This window comes from Salminus brasiliensis, chromosome 17 (assembly GCF_030463535.1).
Source record: "Salminus brasiliensis chromosome 17, fSalBra1.hap2, whole genome shotgun sequence".
Classification (NCBI taxonomy): Eukaryota; Metazoa; Chordata; class Actinopteri; order Characiformes; family Bryconidae; genus Salminus; species Salminus brasiliensis.
Window position 1 is genome coordinate 2183042 of NC_132894.1, and position 27198 is coordinate 2210239.

General features: G+C 44.8%; 1 protein-coding gene across 3 annotated transcripts in view; it reads left to right on the forward strand.

Annotated features, from left to right (window-relative positions):
* The window catches only part of cdc14ab (cell division cycle 14Ab), a 58863-nt gene that overhangs the window by 9079 nt on the left and 22586 nt on the right, over positions 1-27198 (forward strand). For all 3 annotated transcript variants that reach the window (XM_072660021.1, XM_072660022.1, XM_072660023.1), the window contains exons 4-9: positions 2221-2313; positions 8309-8388; positions 18051-18117; positions 22153-22215; positions 24398-24485; positions 26744-26974. In XM_072660021.1, coding sequence (XP_072516122.1) covers positions 2221-2313; positions 8309-8388; positions 18051-18117; positions 22153-22215; positions 24398-24485; positions 26744-26974 — 622 coding nt within the window. The remainder of the gene's footprint in view (positions 1-2220; positions 2314-8308; positions 8389-18050; positions 18118-22152; positions 22216-24397; positions 24486-26743; positions 26975-27198) is intronic.

The window sequence follows — 27198 nt, forward strand, 5'->3', positions numbered from 1 at the left end:
ATGTGCGCAGACACGTACTGCCAGAATAGGACTCGGATAGGAGCAGAGAAACTAGATGAACCTATTGGCACTATGCTGCCTAATGCCAGGCGTGGGCGTGAGCTGAGGAGCAGTGGAAGAACTGTGTTCTCAGGAATAGATCTTGTCACTGAATGCAATCCAATCCTCACAGCAATGCTCTTCCAAAATCTAGTAGAAAGCTTTCTTCCCTGGACAGTAGAGACAGTTACTCCAATAAAAGCAGGTTAAACTAATTTAATACCTTTGATTTCAGGGGAAACTGTAAATAAACTGATGTCCCAATACTTTTGTCAATATTGTGCACTTAAATGCTTACCTAGGCTGGTCACAATTCCACCGAAAGTTACAGTGCTCTCCTTCGGATCGTCTCTGGCTCTGGATTAAATATTTGTATTCGTCTCCCCTCCCCTTCCTGAATGGTCTAGTTTCTCCGCCAGCCTGGTGGATATTTGTCTGCCACATGTGCTGCAGCAGAGGAGCAGATGGTTCAGCCCCAGCGCAGATTATACAGAAGCGGTTGTCTCGGCCTGTTTTGCTTCTTGCATGATCAGACTTCCCTCTAGCATCAAAAACGCCAAGCTGTCCGTCATACACACACCTGCAGCCCACCTGCTGCTTCCCTCCCTGTTGCCCCCGCAGGCCTGGGGTTGCTGCCGCAGCTGGGGCAGATGCTGGAGCATCTGTCTGGGTCTCCCTCGTGTTCTCCGGGAGCCGTCCAGATGCACGCTCTGCTCAGTTAGCCACTGAACACGGGAGCTCTGCATGAAAGAACCTGAAGCTTTGCTTGTCTGTGAACTGTGGAGAGATGCTGGGTTTGGTAGCAGCAGTTAGTGATCGTTTAGGAGTACTCACTTCTCCGTGACCCTTAACATGTCGTAATAAGCCCCAATAATGAAGTGTGTTTGCAGTGAAACCTACATTGACCTTAACCACTGTGTATGTATAATCAACACCTAAAAGGTTTTTAATTTCTTTTAAAGCAGCGTTATGTAGCATTTTTACCTTAAAAGTAGCAGCTTAAGAATCCTGTAATGATGACAATAGGGCTACGATCATTGCTACTCTGGGCTCAGGCTCTAATTAATGCAATCAGCAGCCAGAGCCAGGGAGAGCACAATTGGCCTTGCTCTTCGGAAGGAGGTATGTGGCGGCCCTCATCCTCCCAGTTCCGTTAGCATTACCTGTGGCTAGGGGGTTTTACTAACAAGTGGGTTGGATAATTGGCTATCAGTAATTTGGGGAAAACTTCGAGAGAAAAAAACCCCTCTGTGTAAGGCCTTTACACTATTTCGGCGTGACAACGGACGTAAACAAACTCCCCTGCATGTGGGCGTAAATGTGTCCAATTAAAGTTACGTCCTGCTAAGTCGATTTGTATTTATTCAAATGGCTCATTATGGCAATTTTAGGGTTCCCTTTCTTTTCTGATCTGTCCCTACCCAATTACAGGGGCTCTTATAAATATGTGGACTATTGATCCTTCATCAGTGCCTGCTAATAATATATATATAAAATAAAGACGTGCATGCATGTGTTCAATATCTGCAATTTCATAGGATATTTACACCAACCTGATGTTTTCCTCCATGAATTTTGAGTTTGCAGACACTGATGTTGAATATATTTGGACTATTGATCCAACTTCCTGTAATTGGGTCGGGACGGATCGAAAAGGACAGGGAACCCTGAAACTGCTGTAATGAGCCATTCCTCCATGCCTCACTGGGACGTTTCAATACGGTTTCATACATACGTGTTGCGAACACTTATCAACTCAACTTTTAGTCGCACTGCATCCCACAGAATCAACACGCCCAGACCCATGGTGCACTGTGTGTCTGCTTCTGGTAGAACCTGATTGGCTTACCATTGAAAACCTATGCAAATGCTGCGCACCCCGAGTAATATTCGTGTAAAATCTGCAGTATTACTCAACCGCCTCAGTCCACATGCTTCTCTACCTTCAGATGCTGCTGCTGAAGCTCTCGGCTTGTCCACAAATGTATGTAAAAACCATGCCCTTTAGTGGTGTCTTAAAGCACGATTTCCCCTTCCCAACTGTAGGGAGAGCCCAGGAGCTAGAAATGCCATTTTTCACATAATGCTGCTTTAATTTTTTTTTTCAGTCACAAAGTGATGTTTTCTGTTGTTGTATGCTGTCAATAACCTTTCGTATTTTTTATTGTATTGCCCCCCCAGTCGTTCACACTGACCAGAAAGAGGATTGTGCACTACACCAGCTTTGACCAGCGCAAGAGGGCTAATGCTGCTGTCTTAATCGGTGCCTATGCTGTGAGTATTGATTTCATCTCTATTCTGGGCTTTTAGATAAACAAAATATTGTTGTGATGCTGTATTATTACTGGTCAGAAGTTTTGGGACATTCCTGAATGTGTTCAGCAGTTCACTCGGAGTGAGGTCTGGTCCACACAAGTGCCTTTCTTACTGCTGCTTTACTTACTTTCCATTTTTGCCATTTTCACTTTGAATTTTCCTCTTCCTGTAAATCTGTATATGGCCCTATATCCTGCCACACAAACAAGTGAGTGTGTGTGTGTGTGTGTGTGTGTGTGTGAGGGAGAGACTCACACACTGTCTCAGCTGTGTTCCAACTTCCACCCACCAGCCTGTTCCCTCAGACAGAGAAAACAGGCTGCTGACGGACTGATAGCCCACCACATTGTGTACGTGTACAGACACACACACTAGCGCTGCCCTTGCCGCCGTTGGCATGCCAGTGTGTCCTGTTGCACAGCGTCCATTCATTCACTCCTCCTACGCCATAAAGCCCCCCGCCCGCCTGCTGAGTACCAGTCACACACAAGCATCTGTGAATGGTGTCTCTTCAGCAGAGCTCCTGCCTTTCTGCCTCTTCGCCAGCAGTATTGACAACCTCCACTGCTTGGCTTTAGCTGCTTAGCCAAGTGGCATCCGTAATGACCCGCTCATACGATAACAGAAAGATGGCCTAATGTGGGTCAGCGTATCACAGGCTACTCATCCGCTCTGTGGAAGTAGGACATACTTTTAATTGGGCTGTGAATGGTTGTAGATGTTTACTTGCAATATGGCATCACCAGCTGTCTGCTTGGTTTAGAAACTTTTTCCCCTCGCAACGCGCTTACACCATGTCCAAATGTTTGTGGACACACCTCCTAATGAATGCAGCTGTGGAGCAGTGGAAGGACTGTGTTCTCTGGAATGATGATGATGATGATGATGATGGTGCTCCAGCCTGTACTTTTGAATGTGATGAGGTGGGGTGGTGACCATCCAACATCTCACTGACCTCACTGATGCTCCACTGATACCATAACACGCCTTCAGAGACCTTGTGGAGACCGTGCCACAACAGGTCAGGGCTGTTTTGGTGGGATTGAGGGTGGGGGTTGCACACATTAGGCATATTAGGAAGGTGTTTTTAATGTTCTGGCTTATCTAAGTGTAAGATTTTGGACAAATGGCTCCGCTGGACTCCACAGTCGGCTCCTCAGCTGTATTTTAAAGCATGGCTGGATTTGTGTAAGTGGAAAAAGGGTAAGGTGGAGGAGTGAGGCAGGTGAGGCATCTTAAATATGCATGACTCTTAAATGGGACAGAGGGAGGAAGTGACATGAGTGATACCTCTCCAATGTTCCTCAAAGAGACCATTGTCCAGAGAGGGACGTGATCCGGGCTGGTATTTGTGCAGTCTCTCAGCTTTGTAGGGCTGATCTCCAAGATCTGACTCAGATCCCTGTGGACCAGTGAGAATGCCTAGATCCTCAGCCCTAATCTGTGACACAGACGCCGGGGTTTGTGAAGGCTTTTTGGCTGGGGTTTGGCTTTCTCCATCTGTGAAGCTCTGCCTCTGAAGTTCTTTTCCGAACCATTTATACAGGTCTAGCATAAATCTGTCTATCTAGAACCACCTAGTTCTTCTAGAACCATTGCCTTTACTCAAGAACCTTTTAAAGAAAAATCAGAAATGTTTTCTGCATATAGTTGGAAATAAGGTTTGATGGACAAAAGTATTGGGACACCTGCTCATTCATTGTTTCTTCTGAGAGTTGATCCTGCTTTTGTTGGCGTTACTCTGTCTCTGCTGCCCAGGGAAGAAGGTTTTCTACTAGATTAAACTATAGCATTGCTGTGAGGATTTGATGGCATTCAGTAAGTGAGGTCAGAATGTTGGATAATCACCTTCCCAACTCATCCTATTTAAAAGTACCGGATGGAGCAGCACCACCACCATCATTCCAGAGAACACCGTTTGTCCACTGCTCCACAGCTCAATGCTGCTGGGGGGCTTTATACCCCTCTTCTAGCCCACGCTTGGCATTAGGCAGCATGGTGCCAATAGGGTCATATTAACTATCTGCTCCAGAGAGTCCTAATCTATTGACAGTACTTCTTCTCAACAGGGACTAGACAAGCTGTGTGTGCATTTGCACGTCTGTGTCAGCAATGGGTGAAATATAAAAGTAGCCGAGTGCGTTAATTAGATTAAATTTTTTTTTGTTTATGTCCTTCTTATGATGTCTTACTTGAACCATTGCCAGTCCTGTTCTCCTGGAAAAAGACAACCAGTATGACCAGTCCAACTCCTCCAACGGCCAGTTAGTCCTTCGTTCAGGTAAATCAGGTGATCTGCTGGTGCAGCTATACAAATCCATACAGTTCCTGCAGTTCAGAGAGAAGATCAGCACCCAAACCTGTGCTCACTAACATAACAACATCATCCCTCTGAGCATCTCAGTAATGCACTGGATTAATCCAGATGTAGCCATTTCTGAAAACATGGCTCATTTGTGTGTGTTTTAAAGCTGCATAGGACAGCTGTAGGGTGACCCCTCACCCTGCTTGAACACCAGTATGTGAAGTAAAGGCCAGGGCGTGGATAAAGTAGGCCTAGATAGAGAAGCAGGACTGGACGCCCAGTGTTTAACCCAGTTATCTGTCTCATAATGGTCGATTTTAGCGAGGACCGTTTCCTTAAAGTCAGCCTCTCGGGACACACCCTGCCAGTCAGGCTAAATTTAGAATGAACCTTGATCCCAGGCTTAAATTAACTCCCTCTTCTAATGGGAAAGCTCCTCTGCCTGTCTTTTGCTTTTTAGCCCGTTTCAGCTGCTAAGCAGAATTCAATCCATAAGCACATGTACGCAATCGATCAGCCAACAACATTAAGACCACTGACGGCTGAAGTAAACAACATTGATGATCTGGTGCCAGTGGCTCCAGAAATGTTCTAGACGTCTGGGGCAAGACCACCCACCCACGGCTCTCGCTGATGCTCATGGAGGTCCCATCTCACAACAATATACCATGGAACACCTTGAGGTTTTGTGGTGTCCATGCCTTGACTGGTCAGAACTGGTCAGGTTTTGGGGGCATGAGGGGACCTATTTAGTACTAAGCAGCTGATTGGTCATTTTTCCGTCATTGACAAATTCATTCAGCCTTCACTACGGTCATTATTTCCATTACCCAAGTGTGTGTGCGCGTGTGCAATCTCCTGCTCTGGCTCAATGTTCATCCTCTAAGAGGGTTTTATTGATCCAGTCATGTGTGGCCTGGCTTGCTCTGCCAGCTGCAGATGTTCTTTGCCCTTTAATTCAAGTGCCCTGGTTTTTCATGTGAAGGAGATTATAGGGGTTGGTGGAACAGCTGGGCGCAGGGATTCCGCCTTTTCTGTGGGTCACATGGTGGAGACATGAACACACGCTTGTTTTTGTACCACGTGGTCATACAGGTTATGCTCCACTGCTCCACAGCTCAATGCTGGGGGGCTTTATGCCCCTCTAGCCTATGCTTGGCAGTGTTGCAGCAATCAGTGCCTATTAAAGTAGTTGAATGCATTCATTACAAGGGGTGTCCACAAACATTTGGACACAGTTTTAGCATTTTCCAGTTGATGTGAACCCTTGCTGTTTTCCTCCTCTGCTTTGCCTACAGAGTCCCAGTACAGTACAAAAACAACCCCCCCCCCCCCCCCCACCACGTACACACGGTGTTTCCCGTCTTTATGGCTGCAGAGCTTAATCTGCACGTCTGCAGGTGTATATAGTTCTGTCTGCTGCATATTTTATGAGCTCGTACAGGAATTACAAAGCGAGAGGCCTCCAGTCTCCTCTCTCACACACACACTGGCACACAGCTCCGTGTTTTGGTCCCTGGGCCCTCCGTCAGCCGCGTTGCCGCACTCATGTGGCGCTGTGGGAGTTGCGTACCCCCTGCATGTTGTAGTAAGGCACCTAATGCAGTTGTATTGGAGAGCTTGTCATGATGCCGGATCGTTATGATGCTGGTAGCCTGTTTAAACGAGTCAATGAGGGCTGATTAGGGGCTGAAGTGGTGAATCAGGTGAGTTCAGATATTACAGGTGGGAGTGCTTTAAGAATCACAGTCAAGGGAACCCAAATGAGCGAGGGGGGGCGGCTGGAGAGAAGGTTTAGAGGCCGGAGGTTTAGCACAAATGTAATGTGATCCATAAAGATATCGAAAATTGTCTTCTCTTTTCTTCTCCTTTGATCTCTTTTCTTTATTCTTATTTTTCTTTTCATCTCTTTCTCTAGTCTCACCTTTTTTTTCTTAAATTTTTTGTTTTCTTTCTCTTTATCTTATTTTTCTTTGTCTCATCTTTCTCTCTTTTTTCTTTTTGATCTTTTTCCTTTGATCTTTTCTTTCTCTTTTATCTTATTTTTTCTTCATCCGTTTTTTAAATTTTTTTTAAAATTTTTATTTTTTTTCTTCTCTATCTATTTATTTATTTATTTTCTTTCTTTCTTTCTTTCTTATTTCCTGTTTTCCTCTCCTACCCTTTCATCTGTTCTCGTGCATTTAGCTATAACCCTCTCCAGGCCTGATGAGTATCTGGGGCGTTTAGTCAGGTGTGTTACAGTATGCTGAACTTTACAATATGCTGTACATTCAGAACCAAGGTCAAGAGAACCCAAAAGAACATTTCTGGACCGTGTGAGAAGCCGGACAGAAAGGTCAGGGAGGACGGTTTGGTAAAAGTGTCTTATTTAGTGATTCCTGAAGATGCTGTACGTTTGCTGAATCGCACAGCCTCACTTCCTCACTGTATCTTCTGGAATCATCGAGACTCTTCACACTACCAGCGTTTAGCCGGCTGAGCTGCTGACCGAGTTAGTGGATCTCATTACTCTCTCTCTCTCTCTCTCTCTGACTGAGAGGGTGTTGGAGAGAAATCGCTGAAGTAAGTGTGTGTGTGTGTGTGTGTGTGTGTGTGTGTGTGTGTGTGTGTGTGTGTGTGTGTGTGTGTGTGTGTGTGTGTGTGTGAGAGACCGTCTGACCATTTCCACTGGTCAGCCGCACCGTGCCGAGACAAGTCGTCCCCGTGTGAGAAAGCCTCTTTATGCTGATCCACTGAAGTCTCGTCTCTGTGCCACATTCTGCCTCATCACCTTCTCCTCTGACCAGGGGGGTTGTGGGGGGTGTAATTGGTGCAGGACTGAGAGTGCGCCCTGTGGGGGGGTGTCTGCCTCAGGAGGTCGAGTTTAACGCCGGTTTATCAGCGGCTGTAAGGAAATGAAGGGGCGGTCAGCGGTATGGCTTTATACTTCTCCTTTAGACCGTTTCACCAAAACAGCAGCATTCAGGGTCACACCTCACTCACCTCACTGCCTCTCCTCTCTCTCCTCTCCCTCCTCTCCCTGCTTCTGTGTTCTCCCTCTTGTCTTCTGCTTCTGTGTCTCCCCTTTTGGTCTTCCTTGTGTCCTCCCTTTTTGTCTTCTGCTTTTGTGGCTGTCCTCCCTTTTTGTTATGCGTCTCCTTTTCTGGTCTTTCCTTGTGTCCTCTTTTGTTTCTCCCCTGTTGGTCTTCCCTCTTGTCTTCTGCTTCTGTCTCTCCTTCTGGTCTTCCTTGTGTCCTCCCTTTTTGTCTTCTGCTTTGTGTCTTTGCTTCTGTCTTCTGCTTTTGTGGCTGCCCTCCCTTTTTGTCTTCTGGTCTTCCTTGTGTCTTCTGTGTCTCTCCTTGTCTTCCTTGTGTCTTCTGCTTTTGGTTCTTTCCTTATGGTCTTCCCTCTTGTCTTCTGCTTCTGTCTCCCCTTCTGGTCTTCTTTGTGTACTCCCTTTTTGTCTTCTGCTTTTGTGTCTCCCCTTTTTGTCTTCCTTGTGTCCTCCCTTTTTGTCTTCTGTCTTTGTGTCTTTCCTCTTGTCTTCTGCTTTTGTGACTGTCCTCCATTTTTTTTGTTCTGTGTCTCTCCTCTTGTCTTCTGGTCTTCTGCTTTCTTTCTTTCATTCTTTTTAATCTTTCATCTCTTCCTCTTGATGTATTCCAGGTGATCTACCTGAAGAAGACGCCGGAGGAGGCCTACAGAGCCCTAATCTCCGGCTCCAACGCTTCATACCTGCCCTTCAGGTGAGAAACCATCATTCAGGCCACCTAGCCTGTGGCTCAGCTGTCAACTCCCAGAAGACGGAGGAGGTTTTTTGTCTTCCAGTACATTTGAATAGGCACATGGCCGTGCGTAGGCACATGTTCTCCCCTCTGTTTAGAGGCTGTGTTCTCTTGGCCTATTTGTGTGTCACCTGAGCCACAGTGTGACGTTCTCAGACACCGAATGCCCTGAAATTACCCCCCTCACGCCACCGGGGAACAAAGACTCTGGGTCGTGCACGTGAACAACACATTATAGTGTGTCTGTGTGTTTAGTGTGCATATTTGGGTTTGTGTGTGACCTTATTTTTTGCTCAGTGTCAAAATGTCCTGCACCAACGACCAGCGTTGTCAGAAAGCCAAAGCCGTAGCAAAAACCCAGTCCCGTCCAAATTGCTGCTGATGCGCCTGCCATCACCCAGATCGTTGCTTCCCTCCTGGCGCGCAGTTTGCTAATCTGCTTTAGCATGGTATGAAATATCTGGCCCTGTTGCCGCCTCAGATTTTAATGGAATTGAACTACATTTCCAGATAACTCAAAATATTCAGCTTTTCAGGTCAGTTTTGCCGGCCGTCGACACATAGTAGAAAACTGGACTCTCCAGACCTCCACAGGAAAGCACAAACAGTCAACATGGCTTTATGGCACAGTGCCACAATGCCACAGGGCTAGATTATTTCACTCCTGCCAACTGCCAAGCTCTGCCTTGTAATTTGGGATTAGAGAGCGGCGAGGTCAGGGGCTGATGTAATCCGGCCTGTATAGAGCTGGGGTTGGTCCAGACACGCCACCTAGGGCAGTAAAGTCCAGAAGCTATTTGAGGAAAAGTGAGCTATGGGAATTATCCCCAGTTGAGTGGCTCGTTGATGTTTGATGATAAACTCATTAGGTTTCATGCATTTTTAAGAACTCAGTAAACCTCAAAATGTGCAATATTAAGAATTAATAAACAGTAAGTGCATGCAAGTGTAGCATGGGTCCTAACACTCTTCAGATTATGTGATTATGCAGCATAGTTGGTAGATGGTAAATATGTTTGAAAATTGACTAGAGGTACATTTATTGTTATTTATATTGATTATATAAATATAATTATTTTGAGAGTATTTTGTGCACAGTCATATCAAAATATCATGACCCTCTCCGGTTCGGATGGACTCACTCCTATATAATCAGCTCCACTGATTATACAGCAGCACTGTGTAGTTCTGTAGTTCCAGACTGTGTCCATCTGCTCTTCTGTAGCCTCCTTTCACCCTGTTTGTTCTTTAGTGGTCAGGATCCCACAGGACTGACCACCGCAAAGCAGGTAGGATTTGGTGGTGGGGGGTGGGTCATTCTCAGCACTGCAGTGACACTGGCTGACTGGTGGCGAGTGTTTTAGTAGTTAGTGTGTCCAGTGTGTTGCACGGGTACCAGTGGATCTGACAACTCTGCTCTACTGGTGTAAAGTGATGGACTTGCCCTGTCAGGGGGAGTCGAACCATTGGTTGCCCTTGGGAAGGTGGTGGTGTTTTGCTGTGTGGTTGGTGTGGCGCTACAGATGGCACCACCATGTCAGAAATGGAGGGTTCGATTCCCAGTCTGGGAGACTGTGCTGTGCTACACTAATAAGAGTCCTTGGGTAAGACTCCTAACACTACATTGGCCCACATCTGTAATACGAGTACGTGTAAGTCTCTCTGGATAAGAGCGTCAGCTAAATGGCATGAAATGTAAATGTAATGTAAAAGGTGGTGGTGTTGCCCACTACACTGCACCAGTTACTTGGCTACCCCTTCCAATTAAATGACCAGTAAACACTACGACCTGCCAGTGGAAGACTGGGGTTCGATTGATTGCCCCGCCTCTGTAATATGAGTAACCTTGTACGTTGCTCTGGCTGAGAGTATTGACTAAAAGCCATAATAATAAATGTAGATTGGTGGGGTTGCCAATTTCAGATGTACACTGATAATAATAATGATTTTAATGATTATTATAATTGAGTAATAATGTAAGGCACAGCACACGGACAGTCCTTGTGATAGAAATGAAAACTTGACTAGTTAAAGGCGTCGGATGAGTCCGTGGGACGGTTTAGCCGTTTGCATTGTGTAGGCTAGATGTTAATTATGCCAGAAATGAATGGTGCATTCATGTGAACGCTGATCTGTAATTAGGGGACTCTTCTTACTTCTAGCCTGAGTGTGTGTAGGCTTAAAGTAGTATGATTGAAGTCCTAGTGTCTGAGTGCATGTGTCTAATGGGAGCGAAGCTGGCGGGCCTTTTCTCAGCCTCCTGGTAATGAATAAGTCGCATTGTGACTTGGCAAGGCCAGCTGTGTCCAAGTGGCCGTGCCATCACTGCTCCATGCCGGCGCAAAGACTCCCTCCTGCTAATGCTCGGAACAGAAAGGAAAGTCCTGTGGAGATGCTAGCTTTGTGCTCTGCAGCCCTCTCCATCATCTTAATAATGGAGTCCAATAAAATTCGCCTTCTGAGAAGAATACAGTGGATATGTATTCAGTCTCATTAATATTCAGGGTCGTTTTTCAGTCGTATGGCCAAATGCACAGAAACCCCCTTCTCGTTTCTACTGCCACCACTGATACTAACAATTCCAGCCAGTTTAGTGCTGCAGAATACTAAATATTCTAAAAACATGCAAACAGAACTAATTGTGTGATGTGCACTACATGTCCAAATGTTTGTGGACACCCCTTCTAATGAATGCTTTCAGCTATTTTAAGTTATTTTTAAGCCTATTGCAGAGACATGTGGGCATTTGCACAGCTTATCTAGTGCCTGTAGAGAAGTACTGCCAATAGAATATGACCATTCCTAATGCCAGGCAATGGGATGAAGGGGCATACAGGCCCCCAGCATTGAGGAGCTGTGGAGCAGTGGAAGGAGAGCTGTGTTCTCTGGAATGATGGTGGTGGAGCTCCATCCAGTACTTTTAGATGGGATGAGTTGGGGAGTTGGGCATGAGGAATGCGAGAGCAGTGCTTCATCGCTTGGGACTTTGAACTCTTCTTGACCCTCAGTCTTGGTTTCAGAGTTTCGGAGAGCTGAGATGTGGGTGAGAACAGCACGTGCAGCGCGAGATGCATCAGCAGATTTTCTAATTAACCACTCCCGCTCTCTCCTCGCGCTGTATGCTGCTTTAGCGCTGCGTGGGCGTTTGTTTTCCGAAGCCTTTGCCATGCTTTCTCAAACTCTACAGCCCTGGAGATCAGAGTCAGATTTATCTGCTAGTCCACTTTGAGTTATGGTGGTGATGATGGGGCCAGATCCAATCCTCCAGGCTTGTCTGAACTTGCAGGGGAGCAAATATTTATCTTGCTTTCAGATTTGAGTAGTAGCACCATAGTCAGGGGTTCATATTTATGAGCTCTGGATTGTAAACCTGGGAGCGGTTTGTGTGGTCATACCCATGGTGTTGGATCAAGGTTATTATATCTTATACTGGAAAAGTCAGCAGAGCAGGTGTCCCGTCCTATCAGCATGCTTGGCTCGTTTCTAGTCCATCAGCCAAGGCATGCGTCATATGGACAAAAGTATTGGGACACCTGCTTATTTATTGTTTCTTCTGAAAGCAAAGGTATTAAAAGAGTTGATCCTGCCTGGAGTAACCGTCTCTACTGTCCATAGAAAGACTTTGGAGGAGCGTTGCTGTGCGAATTGGATTGCATTCAGTGGCAAGTGTTACTAAGGTCACTCATCCGAAAATTGTTCTGACCAATTGATTCATGCTCATCTGATCCAGGGAGTCCTATTCTTTTGGCAGTACTTCTCTACAGGGACTTGACAAGCTGGTGGAAGGCTTGCATTTGATCAGTGACATGAATGCCAAAGGATACCCCCCATTAAATTGGTGAAGTGGTCAAGTCTGGGGCTGTAATGCCCCTGTTTGGGTGTCTCTCGAGAGCGCCATCTACCAACCTGGAGATAACATGACCAATTGTGCTCTCTTGGACTCTGGACTCCGGATTCAAGCCCTTGCATGGGTTTGCATGAAGTCAAACCTACCCATTCTCACAGCTTTACACGCTTGTTTTTGTCCAAATAGCACTTGGGTTCGGACTCCTAGTCCCTCCACGTTAGTCTTTATTGTCCTTCCATTACTGTCGGCCCACCCTCCTTTGTGGGGCTGTTTGTTGCCCCGTCCATTCTTGGGGTTAATTGGGCCCTTGTCTCATCACAAAGCTGTGCTTGTTCGTGACTGTAGCGCTCTCCTGGCCATAAGAAGCGCTTTGTCAGCATGCCTCTCTCCCTCTCTCTCTCTCGCTCTCGTAACTCCGGTAGCCATGGCACTCCCAGGGACAAAACTGAGCGACATGGTTACGTAACGTCATGCAATTGGTTCATACAGGAACTAACCAGACGTGTGGTGGTGTTGGTAAAGGAGAGGGCGTCTAATGACAGGGTTTTAATAGTAAGCCAAGTGCGGAAGAAGAGTGCAGGTGCAGAGTTAAGTGCCTTAACCGTAAAGGTTAACGTCAGACGGTGCGACTTGGAGGCCAGCCGTTACTTAAAAATGAACAGGAGGTTCGCTGGCTGCTGAATGGCAGGTTTTATCCAAATGGATCTCCGTTTAGCCCCGCGGCTGTTCTTTTCTGTTGCTGCTGTCGTGCCAAGAACAAATTTTGATGGATTTTTGGACGGCCACTTTCGGAGTGTCTATTTTTGGCAGGGATGTTGACCTCAACTGCCTGCTACCGTTAAAAGTATCCCCGGCAAGCAAGAGCAGAGGCTTGCTGTACACCACACCCTGTATGCTAAAGGTGTACTACTGGAAATGCCCTGATTCAGTACTTTTGCCCCCCCAAATTCCATCTTTGTATTTATATAATTACTGCAGCCACTCACTTAAGATGCTCTTATAATTAATACTGGAGTAAAATCCAGTATTATGGGGTAAAAGCCAATACCCAGTTCATTAAAATATCCCAGGATCATCCCTGATCGGGACGTCTCCATATGCTACGTTTTACAGGTTTAGAATCACTGGTTTTAATTAGTTACATCTGCTTGTTGCATATATACACTTTTTTGACAAAAGTATTGGGACACGAGCTTATTCATTGTTTTTTGGGTCTTTTTTTCTGAAATCAACAGTATTGAAGAGTTTCTCATGCTTTTGTTGGAGTAACTGTCTCTAGAGAGGAAGACTTTCTACTACATGTTGTGGGAACATTGCTGTGAGGATTTGTTTGCATTCAGAGATCAGAGCGTTGGCGAGGTCAGGATGTTGGATGATCACCCCACTTCATCCTAAAAGTACTGGATGGAGCTCCACCACCATCATTCAGAGAGCACAGTTCTTCCACTGCTCCACAGCTCAATGCTACTGGGGGGCTTTATACCCCTCTACTAGCCCACACCTGGCATTAGGTGCTGTGTGTGCATTTGCACATCTGTCAGCAATGGGTGCAGCTTACAGTAGCTGATTGAATTCCTTCCACTAGCCAGCCATCCGTCCATCCAGGTAGCATACATATAGTATACATCATCTCTACAGAGAACGAAGTAGTGGCACAACCTGAAGGAGTAGGCCATGCTCGTCCTCACCCCGTGAGCAATGGTGAGAGAAGACAGGAGCGCCTGTAAGATCTGTTTTCCTTCTGGAGCTTATTTTTAGCCTAGCCGCTGAAGTATGCTAACCTGCTTGTTTTTGTTGAAGGATGACCACACGTTCCATTAGTTCAGCACCCCGTGATGGACTTGTATGGTATGTTCCCGGGCCACTTGCTGACTGGGTAAAGGAGAGGCGTGGCTGTGTAAGAAGGCTCTAATCTGCAGCAGTAAGGCTCCGGGACTTGGCACGACACAGGTCTTATGTAAGAATGGAGAGATCTCAAGCTGCTCGCTGTTTGGCACGCCACAGCAGGGAAAGTGGTGGAAATCCGGCAGAGATGGTGTAACCACTGGGCTGACATGAGCAAGATCTGTTTATGCACTAGCCATTAGATTCTTTCTCTGACAAGTGTTTTTACGTTTAGGAAAGGATTGCATTTCTGACTAAAGGTCCAACTCCCACAGTTTTCTTGTAGTTTATCCACTTTGTGACGTTTATGTGGCTTTAAGTACCAAAGCAGTCCATTTCCAAGCTAAAAACTCAAGTCTTAATGAGGAGGGGGACTCTAGGTTTTTTGTGACATCACTATTTTTTTCCAGTTTATTCTGTAGGTTTTTAGATATGGTCTAAAGACAGAGGACTGATATGTTTTGATGGTGTTTACATACTACTAAAGAGGAGCATTTGGTTTTCAATGATATGCGTCCTCTAATTTTCAGAGGAGAATTGAGTTGGAAGGATGATCATTTGGTTGCATGGCTACGTCGATGGATGAATTGATAGCCGTCCATCAATCCATGCATTTAATTGGATGGCTACGTGGATGAGTGGGTGGATGTTTATGGATGGATGGATGGACGGGTGGGTGGCTAGGTTGATGGCTGGCTACATGGGTGAATGGCTGCTTGGATGAATGGGTGGCTCGCTGGCTACGTGGATGGATGGCTACGTGGATGGATGGATGGATGGCTGGCTGTCTACATGGATGCATGGCTACGTGGATGGATGGCTGGCTGTCTACATGGATGCATGGATGGCTGCTTGGATGAATGGGTGGCTCGCTGGCTACGTGGATGAATGGGTGGCTACGTGGATGGATGGATGGATGGATGGCTGCATGGATGGCTATGTAGCTCGCTGGCTACGTGGATGGATGGCTGGCTGTCTACTTGGATGAATGGGTGGCAACGTGGATGGATTGGATGGCTGTCTACATGGGTGGATGGATGGCTACTTGGATGAATGGGTGGCTCGCTGGCTACGTGGATGGATGGCTGGCTGTCTACATGGGTGGATGGATGGCTACTTGGATTTTTTTATCTTTTAAGTGGTTTAGTATTTAAAAGATTGACACTTTAAGAGTGAGATTGTTTGTCAGCAGCAGGGTAACAAAGTTCTGCTATACTCGCAAAACCAGGTCCACCAACAGCAGAAAAAAATGATGCAAGATGTTCTTTCATGGTCTCAAGGGAGATGTCCCACACCCTTTCCCCAGAGTATAAGGGTGGGTTTGATTTCAGGGGTCCTACCCTTCCTTCTCTTCTCACCCCACGTTCTGTTTTGAGTTGGGACGGCGAGAGCTCGCCAGATTCAGCCTGCTCTGTTACTCATTGTTTCCTGATTCCTCTCCACCGCTTCCACATGATGTCACCCAGGCCTGTGTGCAGTCCTGTCTTTCCAGCAGGGGGGCGTCCAGTAGAGAGTAGAGAGAGTGACGATCCTGTTAGGAACAGTCTGTACACTGCAGATGCAATCAGGACTGAGGTCACGTAAGCAGGGCTGTCTGAGATTACTTAACATCTCCACACGGTTTGAGGTCAGTAGTTACCTAAAATCGCTTCCCTTAATACACAACCATGCCCCCCCCCCCCCCCCCCCCCCCGCCCCCAATCTGCTTAAGCTGCATCCAGGTATTAATTTAAGGCAATAATAATAATAATAATAACGCCATACTAATAATAATAATAATAAAAATCATTATGATAATAATAATAATACCATAATAATTATAATGATAATTATAATATCATAAGGCCATAATAATAATAATAATAATATTAATGCCATAATAGTAATAATAATGATGATGATGATAATAATAATACCATAATTATAATGATCATTATAATATCATAAGGCCATAATAATAATAATATTAATGCCATAATAATGATAATAATACAATCATTATTATGACTATCAATTATTATTATTATGGCGTTGTTATTATGGCCTTATTATGATTATTATTATTATTATTATTATTATTATTATTATTATTATTATTATTATGCCCCCCCCAGCAAGTCCTGTGAGGTGGGCCTTCATATGACCACGCTGGTTCACTGGTTGTCCTTCCTTGGAGCACTTTTGGTAGGTACTGACCGCTGTGCACCGGGAGCACCCCTCAAGACCTGCCTGATGTTTTGGAGCTGTTCTGACCCAGTTGCCACTGGAAACCCCTGGTGTTCTTCAAGTCATGCTAGGGCTGATCAGTTCTCCATCGTCCTCCAGTCACTCATCGATGCTAAATCTCGTCTCCCTGTTTGAGCTCTGTATCATTGTGATGTTTATCTGGACCTTTTACCACAGCAGCAGATTTGCATCTGTGAGTTAGTTGATCAGCTGAGTGGTCAGGGTTGCGTAACACACACGGGCGTGTGGCTTCTGCTTCTGCTTCTGTCACCCGGAGGCCGGGCTCTGTGCCGTCTCGCACGTGAGCTTGTGTGTTACACACCTTTACACACCGTTTACACCCAGATTCCTGTAATGCCTGCAGCTGCACCTTTGCCTGAAAGACAGGCTGGATTTTCTATTTATGACAGATTTGTCCTCTCAAATATTTGAACACCATCGGCGGTACAGTCTTAAAGTGGTGCAAGTCGTGTTGTGTAATATTCCCAGTAGTCAGGAATGTAATTCTTCAGGCAGATTACACAGACATTGGCTTTCCTTCGTCAGAGGGATTGTATTCGGCCTCTGGTGGAGGTGAGGCGTTATGTAATCCTGAAGCTGCTTCTTTAATTCATGTGGATCAGTCTCTCTCTCTCTCTGTCTGGAGGAGTAGACCGCTTGACTCTCAGCGATGCAGAACGTTAAACACTCTTTTTAACAGGGTTATATTTTGGATTTGGAGGTATAATGATTGTATAATGGCCAATATAATTTTTATTTATTTATTTATTTATTGACCATGGCTTTAAACACACAGCTTATAAAAGTTCTTCTAAGTCAGGTTCATCTCCTCCTCTGCTGCGTTCTCTCTTCACTGGCTTCCTGTAGCTGCAGCCCAGGTCATCAGATTCAGACCCCTGACTCTGGCCTACAAAGCCAAGACTGGTCCAGCCAGCCCCTCCGTACTTGATGGCGATGGTCAAAAGCCGATCCGCACCGAGAGCCCTTCCAGCTTCAAGTACGGCTCGGCTCGACCCGCCATCCTTTAAGATCCACGGAAGACGAGCGTCCAGGCTTTTTACTGTCCTGCACCGAAGTGGTGGAACGAACTTCCCATGGGTGTCCAAACAGCAGAGCCCAACACTCACTGTCCTCAAACCCAGACTGAAGACCCTCCTATTGGGTGAATTATGGGAGTATTATGGTCTCCATATTGACTCAGTAGAGTCTAAGATTAGAGGAGCTTTAATTTTAGTGTATTGTAATGGATGTTTACCCATGCCTTGCTTGCTTGCTTTGTCATTTCCTCTCTACTTAAATCCACTGTCCGAGCACGTGGCCCATTTTCCTGTGCTGGTTTACTTTCTTTGAAAGCTGAATGTGCCGTTGACCCGCTGGGTCAGATGTGTGAACCTTCTTCTCTGAGCACGGCTCTATTTTTAGTCCTTTTCACTTAAGTGCACATGAGGCCAGGCTTTCTGTTCTGGTTCGGTCCTGCGGGGGGAAACGAGTCCAAACTAACAAACCTGTGACCTCTGACTGCTGGACTGAATGGAAAAAGATAGCAGTACCTTCAGTCTCGTGTGTGTGTGTGTGTCTCTCTCTCTCTCTCTCTCTCTCTCTGTCTCTCTCATATGGACGCTCCTTATTCTCTGGTTCTTATTTATTTGTTTCTCTTACTTTTCAGGGACGCGTCGTTCGGAAATTGCACGTACAACCTGACCATTCTCGACTGTTTGCAAGGAATCAGGAAGGTAAGACCCAGTAGAAAGACCTCAATTTACACAGATCTTCTATTGTAGCTACTGTTTCCCTGAAATACTCTTCATAATAACGCTGACCAAACCTCTCAGTAGTGATTATACACCGATCTCGGACATGGATGTCTTTCTTTGATATCTTGGAAACCCTTCAACACTTTATATTATTTTATTTGTCCTAGAACTTCTTCAAATTCAGTGCTTATGTTAATTTCCTTTCTTCTAAAGGGGCGTTTAGGAGAGGAATTTCAGAGATCAGCGATTATTCATTTATACAGTTTTGAGTTGTGGTTTATTTTAACGAAGACGAAGGAAAAATGTGTGTTGTAGCTAATTAGCAGGATGTTTATAGTCTGCCTAGTTTTAAAGTTCCCAATTTCTCCTCCCAATTATACTACAACCAAACCTGCACCTGATTCCAAACTACAGTTCTTAGTATGTTGTAATCAGAAATAGTATAAATAAATAAATGAATAAGGACTAAAATATTTGTGGGTGGAGTATCAACACCTCAGCTGGAACCTGTATTGCCATCAGATACGATTAGAACCTATGTTCTGATTGTTCTACGACGTTGCTCAGAGTAGGGGTGGGCAATCTGACGATATTTTATTGTATAGCGATTAAAAGGACAGTTTGCTTTTCTAAAAATATCGAGGATTTAGTCAGTGCTTAAAAACACAGATCAGCTGCACTTTCCTTACGTACAGTGTAATTAGTCCTGGTTAATTGGGTGTAGTGCAGCATGTTCTGAATGAAAGTCACAGTATTAAGTCTGGGAGAGTATTTGAATAGTAGTTTTTAAGAATCTGTCTACTGATGCATTTTGTCGGTGATCACATTTATCATGATCATGAAAATGTCTTTAAATATCGTGATGTACTATTGTACAATATCGCCCACCCTTAGCTCTGAGGTGGCGCCAGGTGCACATCAAAGGTATATGAAATATGTTTGAGTGGGTCATTTGGCAGCATCTTCTGACGTTAAATGGCAGGTGTAAAATTGGATCCTAAGATTGGCCCATTGGTTGAGTTTCTACTTCACCCAAACCTCCCCTGCTACCCTAGTCTTGCCCAGTCTTCTGTAACCCTGCTGGTATGTCAGACTACTACTGTTTCTACTACTATTATGGTTGAAATTATGAACATACGCTGCTGTTGATTATCGGTTTCAGGAACAAATGAAGCACAAAATGAATAATACATGATTGCACTGGACTTGAGACCCATCATAGAGAGCTTGTAGACCCCCAGTGTACAGTGCAGAGCATTCCAGTCCAGGTCCTGGGAGACTGCATGCTAATGGCACACCTGATTGAGCCATTTACCTTCGCAATGAGACCCTAAAATATCAACAGCATAAGGTCTTTAAAACTGACTCTGGGAACTCCTGTATGGACAAAAGTATTGGGACACCTGCACCTTGTAGGATATTAAGGAGTTTATCCAATATCGTGATATACTATGGTGTTAAATGAGTGTACCTCCACCCAAACCTTCCACTTTACTCCACTAGTAAATGTCTTCCTAGTCTTCTGTAACCCTGCTGGGAAAATAAATAGCTGCACAAGATTGCTTTGCTCTCTAAGGAAGCATTAGTTTATGAATGGTTGTTATTATTGTACGGTGTCCAGCAATTTCCAGTCTCATGTTTTTCCTCCTCAAGTGACAAAACACTGGCAACCATCTAGAGGCAAAAGCTGCATGTTGTCCTCCAGGGCATGTTTTAAGGTGGTTTCTGTGTGCTGGGAACACCCAGACAGTCTCAGCAGTTTCATGTGAGCATATCTTGCAGCACAGGAAGGACTCGTTCGGCGTCCGTCAGAATGGAACGCAGAGGCATTCCTCCACACATTCCTTTCTATGCCTCGCTCGCTCCATGGAGAGTCTTCCGAGAGCTCTCCGCTTCCCCCTGAGAAACGGCTGTCTGCCCTTCAAGATAAACAACCCCACCTCCTCTTTCCTGGCTTTATTAAAACACCCCACTCTTATAACCACCAGCAGGCGAGCCAGACGACAGGCGGGTTTCCACTTTGCTGTTCTTACCGGGCTCGGATCTCCCTCGTCTCCACAGCTATCTATGGTGGTGGTGCCTTTGGTATAGACCATTAGCAGATCAGCCACTGTAATCAATGCAATCCCCCCAGTTGTGACCCAGCAGGTGTTCGGTCAGCCTGCTGATCATAGTTCTGCACAATAATTAAAACAGTACAACTTGCGCCAATCAGCCAGAACATTAAAACCACCTGTCTACTATTGAGCAGGACCCAGTTGTGCCACCAAAACGGCTCTGACCCATCAAGGCATGGACCCCACAGGACCTCTGAAGGGGTCTTGTGGTATCTGGGCACCTTCAGACAATTCATCATGAGCACTAATCAGCCTTGGGTGCCTTGTGACAAACAGCTGTTGTTGTTGTTGTCCTTCCTTGGAGCACTTTTGGTAGGTACTGACCATTGCAAACCGGGAACACCCCACAAGACCTGCTTGCTGAAGTTTTGGAGATGTTCTAGGCAATTACTGGGTCAGAACATCACAGTCAGGTTCTCGTCAAAGTGTCTCGGATTCTTATGCATGGCTGTGTATCCTGTTTCACGCCGTGACAGGAGCCACTGAATCCAGACCCTCAGTGATATTCACGTCACCCGTCAGTGGTTTTAATGTTATGGCTAAGAAGTGGTTAGAGGGCAAGTCCGAGAGGTTGCTTGAGGAGACTGGAGCAGCAGTAGTAGCAGCAGCACAGACTGGGATTTAGAGCTTGTGTGCTGTAATTAAGAAAAGCCCCCCCCTCTCATTCTTACTGCACTGGTGGCTTCCCTCTTCCCTCTGTAAGCTCTTAGTCCAATTAGCACTGGAGCGAAGAGAACAGCCGGGCCAAGTCCATTAGACTCGCCCAGGACCAGAGAACGATTACGTAACCACTATACTGTGCAGTATCTGATGCAGGTTTGTGTGTGTTCTGCTTTTGCTTATTAGCATTTTTGCCGGACTGTCCCTTTAAGAGCTCGTCCTCTGTGCCCATTCATCTCGTCTACAGTCTCCACACTAATCGATGCCATTAGCCTGCTAGCCTCACTTAACCCATGAGTCCTCCACTGGCAGCTAAAGGGATATCTCTGCAGGACTGAGGTGTTTGACCCCTTTCCCGTCTTATGTCATACTACTAGGGGTGTCCTACTACGAGGCTTTATTGTGGTGAAAATTATGAACGTACTTCTGTTTATCGTCACTTTCGGGAACAATTGAAGCTCAAAATAAATAATAAAAGGATGCACCAGAATTGAGACCCATTATAGAGGGCTTTTAGACCACCAGGGTACAGTGCAGAGCTTCTCCGGCTCTAGGTTAAAAGTGGTACAGTGTAAACTGACTTTGGGATCCACTGCATGGACAAAAGTATTGGGACGTCTGCTGTGGTTGCTTCTGAAATCAAGGGTATTAAAGAGTTTCTCCTGCTTTTGTTGGAGTAACGGTGTAATTAAGGCTTTCTACTAGATTCTGGAGCAAGATTGCTTTGAGGGTTTGCATTCACCTACCCAACTCATCCCAAATGTTTTTGATTGAGCTCCACCATCTATCAGCTCCACAGCTCCTCAATGCTGCTGGGGGGCTTTAACTATACCCCTCTAGCCCACGCCTGGCATTAGGCAGCATGGTGCCAATAGGTTCATGTTTACTATCTGCTGCAGAGAGTCCTATTCTATTGGCAGTACTTCTCTACAGGGACTAGACGAGCACATCACTGTCCGCAATGGGTGCAACTTAAAGTAGCTAAAGGCATTCAATAGAAGGGGTGTCCGTAAACTTTTGGAGTTTAGGTGTTCATGCATTAGGTGTTCTAATGCGGGTCAGAAAGTGAACTGATCTGCCTGTAGTTTGTAGTAGAAATGAAAACGGGGGTGTGGTCCTGCAGAAAGCAGCTCTGTCCACTGTTTACTCATGTTTACAGCGTTTCTTTCATCAGTCATCTTTGATTTATCATGTCATGGCCGTAACTATGCGGACGGTTTTAATGTTTGTGTTTCAGGCACAGCAGCATGGTTTCCTGAACTTTGAGACGTTTGACGTGACTGAGTACGAGCACTATGAGGTAACACACACACACACACACACACTCACTCACTCACTCACTCACTCACTCACTATCCTAAAGGTCATTTCTGTCCCCTGGTCTCAGGACGTGCCATGGGTTCAGGCTTGACCTTCAGTCGACATCGTGGAGTGTCGTATGAATGTGAGGTCTTGCTCTGGTGAAAATGGCTGAATAAGGCTACTTCCAAATGTTATCTAGTGTACCTAGTACACTAGATAACTAGTGATCCCTGAGTTCTGGGTGGTTATTGGGCAGCTTCACTGAAGAGGAGTGACTTGGTACTGTTAAGATTTTACACTAAAAAGAACTAAAATAGCTATTTTTTAATATTTACTTTTCCTCTGCAGGAATATCAGCATTTATTAAGTTTATGAAGGTCGTAATCCACAGCTAAACCAGCGTTAATGTGCAGCTTGGTCCAGAACATTACCCTTATTGTTTTATAGTATTATTGTAATATTCTATGATGAGGTTTTGTGTTGTGGGGAAAATATTAAGTCTTAGGTTCTTAATTCTTAATATTCTTCTATGAATTTAAGATTCCTGCACAAACCAATGGTCACATGCGTTCTGTTGTGTGCCCTGGCCTTAATTACAGTGTTGGTCCTGTAAGGTAAAGATTGTACCTCACAAATTAAAAAATAAAAATAAATAAAGGTGCTTTAAATGGTTTAAATGGGCGATGCCATAGAAAAAGCGATTTTGGTTACGTAAAGGACTGTGTGTACAGTAGAGATGTTTAATGTAAAGATTCTTCACTCAGTGTCTTTATTTTATAGCCTATAGCAAATTTACGCTAAGGTCAATGGTCTTCCCACAAACCTCCTGTTTCTTGACCTGGTTCTTCTATGAAATTGCTCATGAAACCATTTCGGACCTTCATTTTTTTAAGAGTGTGGTTACTTTGGGTAGTTGCTGTCCAGGTTGGTCCACTATTCCACAAACCTTCCTTCCTACCCAAGCATAATACTGCACTGACCAAATACTGACCCTCCAGGATGAGAACTGCACAGGTCCAAATGTGTGTTACTGGAACTCTGGGACACTTTGACTGACCAGCAAGATCACCAGACCTGTTCCAACTGGTGAAGTTCTAACTCAAACGAGCACCCAGTTGGCTCAAAAGTGGACCTAAAAGGAAGCGGTGTCGTCCTTTCCTGATCCTGGACACCCTTTTTTATTTATTTATTCAAATAATTAATAAAAATATTTTTAAAAATAATTGTTTAACATCTAACAATAATTTATAAATGAAATAAATACATTTTAAAATACAAATTCAATGTTTGAAATGACTACTATTAATAGGTTAAAAAATGGTATTATATTTTTCAAATCTTCAAAACTGAGCAAAAAAATCCTAATGTATTAAATATAATACAAAATAAGTCATGAGCAAAGTGCTATTCACTATTTATTTGATTTATGTATTCATGAAATAACTGGTCCGAAGGTCAAATGGTCTCCCCAGTTTTAAAGAATTAGAATTTTCTGGTAATTATTTGTTGGTTTGGGTTTAAAAAGGGTTAAAGGGCCTGAACCTAAAACCACTGCAGAGCTCTGAAACTGCTGCTGTAGCACTTCTGCTCTCCAGCACTTCTGTAAGCACTTTTCGCGTCCTCTCGTCCTGTAATGTTGGAGGGCACAGGCCTAAAACCACAGCATCTTCCAGAAACTGCATGTCTAGACTGACTACCGCATGTCCGGCCTCGCTCAATAGCCGAACAGCGGGGAGTCTCCCCATTCAGCAGTTCCCAAACCCCCCCCCATTACATAACCGTAGCCCTGTTCAGTCCACTGCTCTGATACGAGGTTGTAGACGGTGCTGGGTGGCTGTAAACGCTTTAATCAAAAACCTGCATCAGATTCATCTCTTTATGAAGCCGAACATGTCGCACACCCCTAACCCGCTTATCTGATTGCCTGTGTGGTGGGATGTGGCACTTCGGGTTATTGTGGGGATGCTGAGGGCGATATTTTCTGCGTGTTTACGATCAGCTTATGTAAGATCTGCCACCCTGATTTGCCTTTACCTGCTGTGCCCTGCTTGTAAAAGGCTCTGCCAGCGTGGAAGGACATGTAGGCCAGAGTTGCACTTTTCATAACCCTCTTAACACCAGTCTCTCTGTCTCTCTGTCTGTCTCTCTCTCTGTCTGTCTCTGTCTCTCTCTCTCTCTAGCGTGTGGAGAATGGAGACTTCAACTGGATCCTCCCCAGCAAGTTCCTGGCCTTCAGCGGGCCGCACCCAAAGAGCAAAGTAGAAAATGGTGAGCTGCACGTTTTCATGTTCACACAGCCTGATAACCACATCTCCACCCTGGCACAGTGTCAGTACACCCTTAATTACCGCGTAGCTGAGCCGATGCATAAAATATGGATGGACAAAATGTGTGAAATAAGACTTTTTACTGAGGTAGTCAAAAACATTTTGGTTTGCAAAACAAATAATGGTTAAATTTGGGGAAAATAATGTTGATTTTAATCAAAGAAACCAAGAAATGACCAGTGAAGAAGAGCAGGATAAAGTAAAGTAGATAAACAAATTAAAAGCGTAGAAATGTAAAACTAGGACTTGAAGTAAGAAAAAATAATAAAAAAATTGTGGAAATATAACTTTAGGAATGAAGCGAAATAGATAATTAATGAATTAATCAATCAATGCATAGAAATGTAAAACTGAAGATGGCAGATAAATTTACAACTGGGGATGGAGGCATAAATAAAAATGTAAAAACAAGGATAGATTAATAAATAAATAAATAATGTAGAAATGTAAAACACAAAAGGGATTTTTTAATAAAATATCGATAACGAAATCTGTAAGTCTAAAATGAACAATTGGACATTAGTTACAAATAAATAAATAATGGTAAACAAAAGGTAAACACAGCTCAGATCTACCAGCAGCTTATTAAAGGGTAACTACAGTCAGGCAAACCTTTTATAGGCCCGAGTCCCACTCAGAGAACTGATGCGTGATTACGGTTCTGGTGGCATAACAAAGCTGGTCAGCAGACTGCAATTCTGTATTTATTATATGGGTCCTGTATCACACACTGACCAGTAGATGGAGCTGTTGGTGCATTATTATGTGGAGTCAGTGTGTTATGTGCGTATAGTTGCTGGCCTTTTTATCAGAAACACCTTTCAGATGGATGCACTGTTTAGCTTGTGCAGTGTTGAAACAAACTCTCCTAAATAATAATTTATTTATTTCATTTATTTATTTATAAAAGAATAAGTCAAATAAGCGGTTGTCAGTAAACTATGTAAGTAAAAATATGTGATGTGTTTTTGGATGAGAGATGTGGCTCATAGATGTGCAATAGAAAGGGACCATCAAAGGACGACATAGGAGTGTGTGTGTGGCCCCACAGAGCCCCTAAATGACCAGTGTGCACTTTTATTGGCCATGTTATAAGACTATATTCGGTTGGTTCTCTGTTCGCAGCCAATCACTGCACTCAAATGGTTTGTTTCAAATGGTTCTTTGAGCTATAAAACGTCTCCATTACAGACAGAACTGTTTATGGAAGCGGTTCTTCGATGGTAAAGGTCTAAAGATCCCGCCCTTCATACAGTTATTGGACAAAAGTATTGGGACACCTGCTCATTTATTGTTTCTTCTGAAATCAAGGGTATTAAAAATGGTTGATCCTGCTTCTGTTGGAGTAACCGTATCTTCTGTCCAGAGAAGAAGGCTTTCTACTAGGTTTTGGAATAGCATTGCTGTGAGGATTTGATTGCGAAAGGAGAGTTAGTGAGGTCAGGATGTTGGATGATCACCTCCCCACCTTATCACCCCCAACTACCCAACTCGTCCCATAAGTCATTCCAGAGAACAGTTCTACCACTGCTTCACAGCTCAATGCGGGGGGGGGGGCGCTTTGTACCCCTCTATAGCCCCTGCCTGGTTTTATGCATGATGCCAGTAGGTTCATGTTTATCTGCCAATTCTATTGGCAGTACTTCTCTACTGGGACTAGACAAAGTGTGTGTGTGTGCATGTTTATGTCCAGTAATGGGTGAATGCATTCACTAGAAGTGGTGTCCACAAACATTTGACAACTCAAGACGTCATCTTGGACCCAAAAGTGTCTCAAAGAACCATTTGAAGCACCTCGAAGTGGACATTGCAGTGCTGAGCGTGGTCCACCACGTCTGTTGGAACATCTGTTCAGCAGTGGCCCTGAGGTGGTTCCTTCTCTTTGATAGATTAGTACAGAAATTGTGCAGCAGCAGATATAGCAGCTCTGTAGTCCGTAATCTGAATATCTGAAGATGATCAACAAGTGTTGCATCGTGGATGTGGTGCCTAATAACCTGGTAGATCACTCTGCCTTTGTGCAGCAACTCCCAAAAACCAAACTGCAGATCCAGCACATTCTAAAAAGTTGTTCTCCAGCCACTGAATGTTCTCCAAAGCTCCTCCACTGGGCCAGCTCTGAGCTCAATGTATTTCGGTGCTATTTTTAACTTCTCCCGAAGATGAATTGGTAATTTTCTTCTCCTCCCTTTGTTCCAGGCTACCCTCTTCATGCCCCCGAGGCTTATTTCCCCTACTTTCGCAAGCACAATGTCACCACCGTCATCCGCCTCAATAAGAAGATCTACGAGGCCAAGCGCTTCACAGATGCCGGCTTCGACCATTACGACCTGTTCTTTGTGGACGGCAGCACGCCCAGTGACGTCATCACTCGCCGCTTCCTGCATATCTGTGAGAGCACCGATGGTGCTGTGGCCGTCCACTGCAAAGGTAAGCCTGTGTATTCTTCTTTTGTCCACTTGGTGGCGATGTTGGTTTAGAATTCAAAGGCAGCTGACCAGACGCAGATCAAAATCTACTACATATTGGAAGAGCATTGCAGTGAGAATTTGATTGCATTCAGAGACAAGAGCGATGTTAAGCACCCCGCCTCATCTTATCTCCAACTCATCCCACAAGTACTGAATGGAGCTCCATCACCACCATCATTCCAG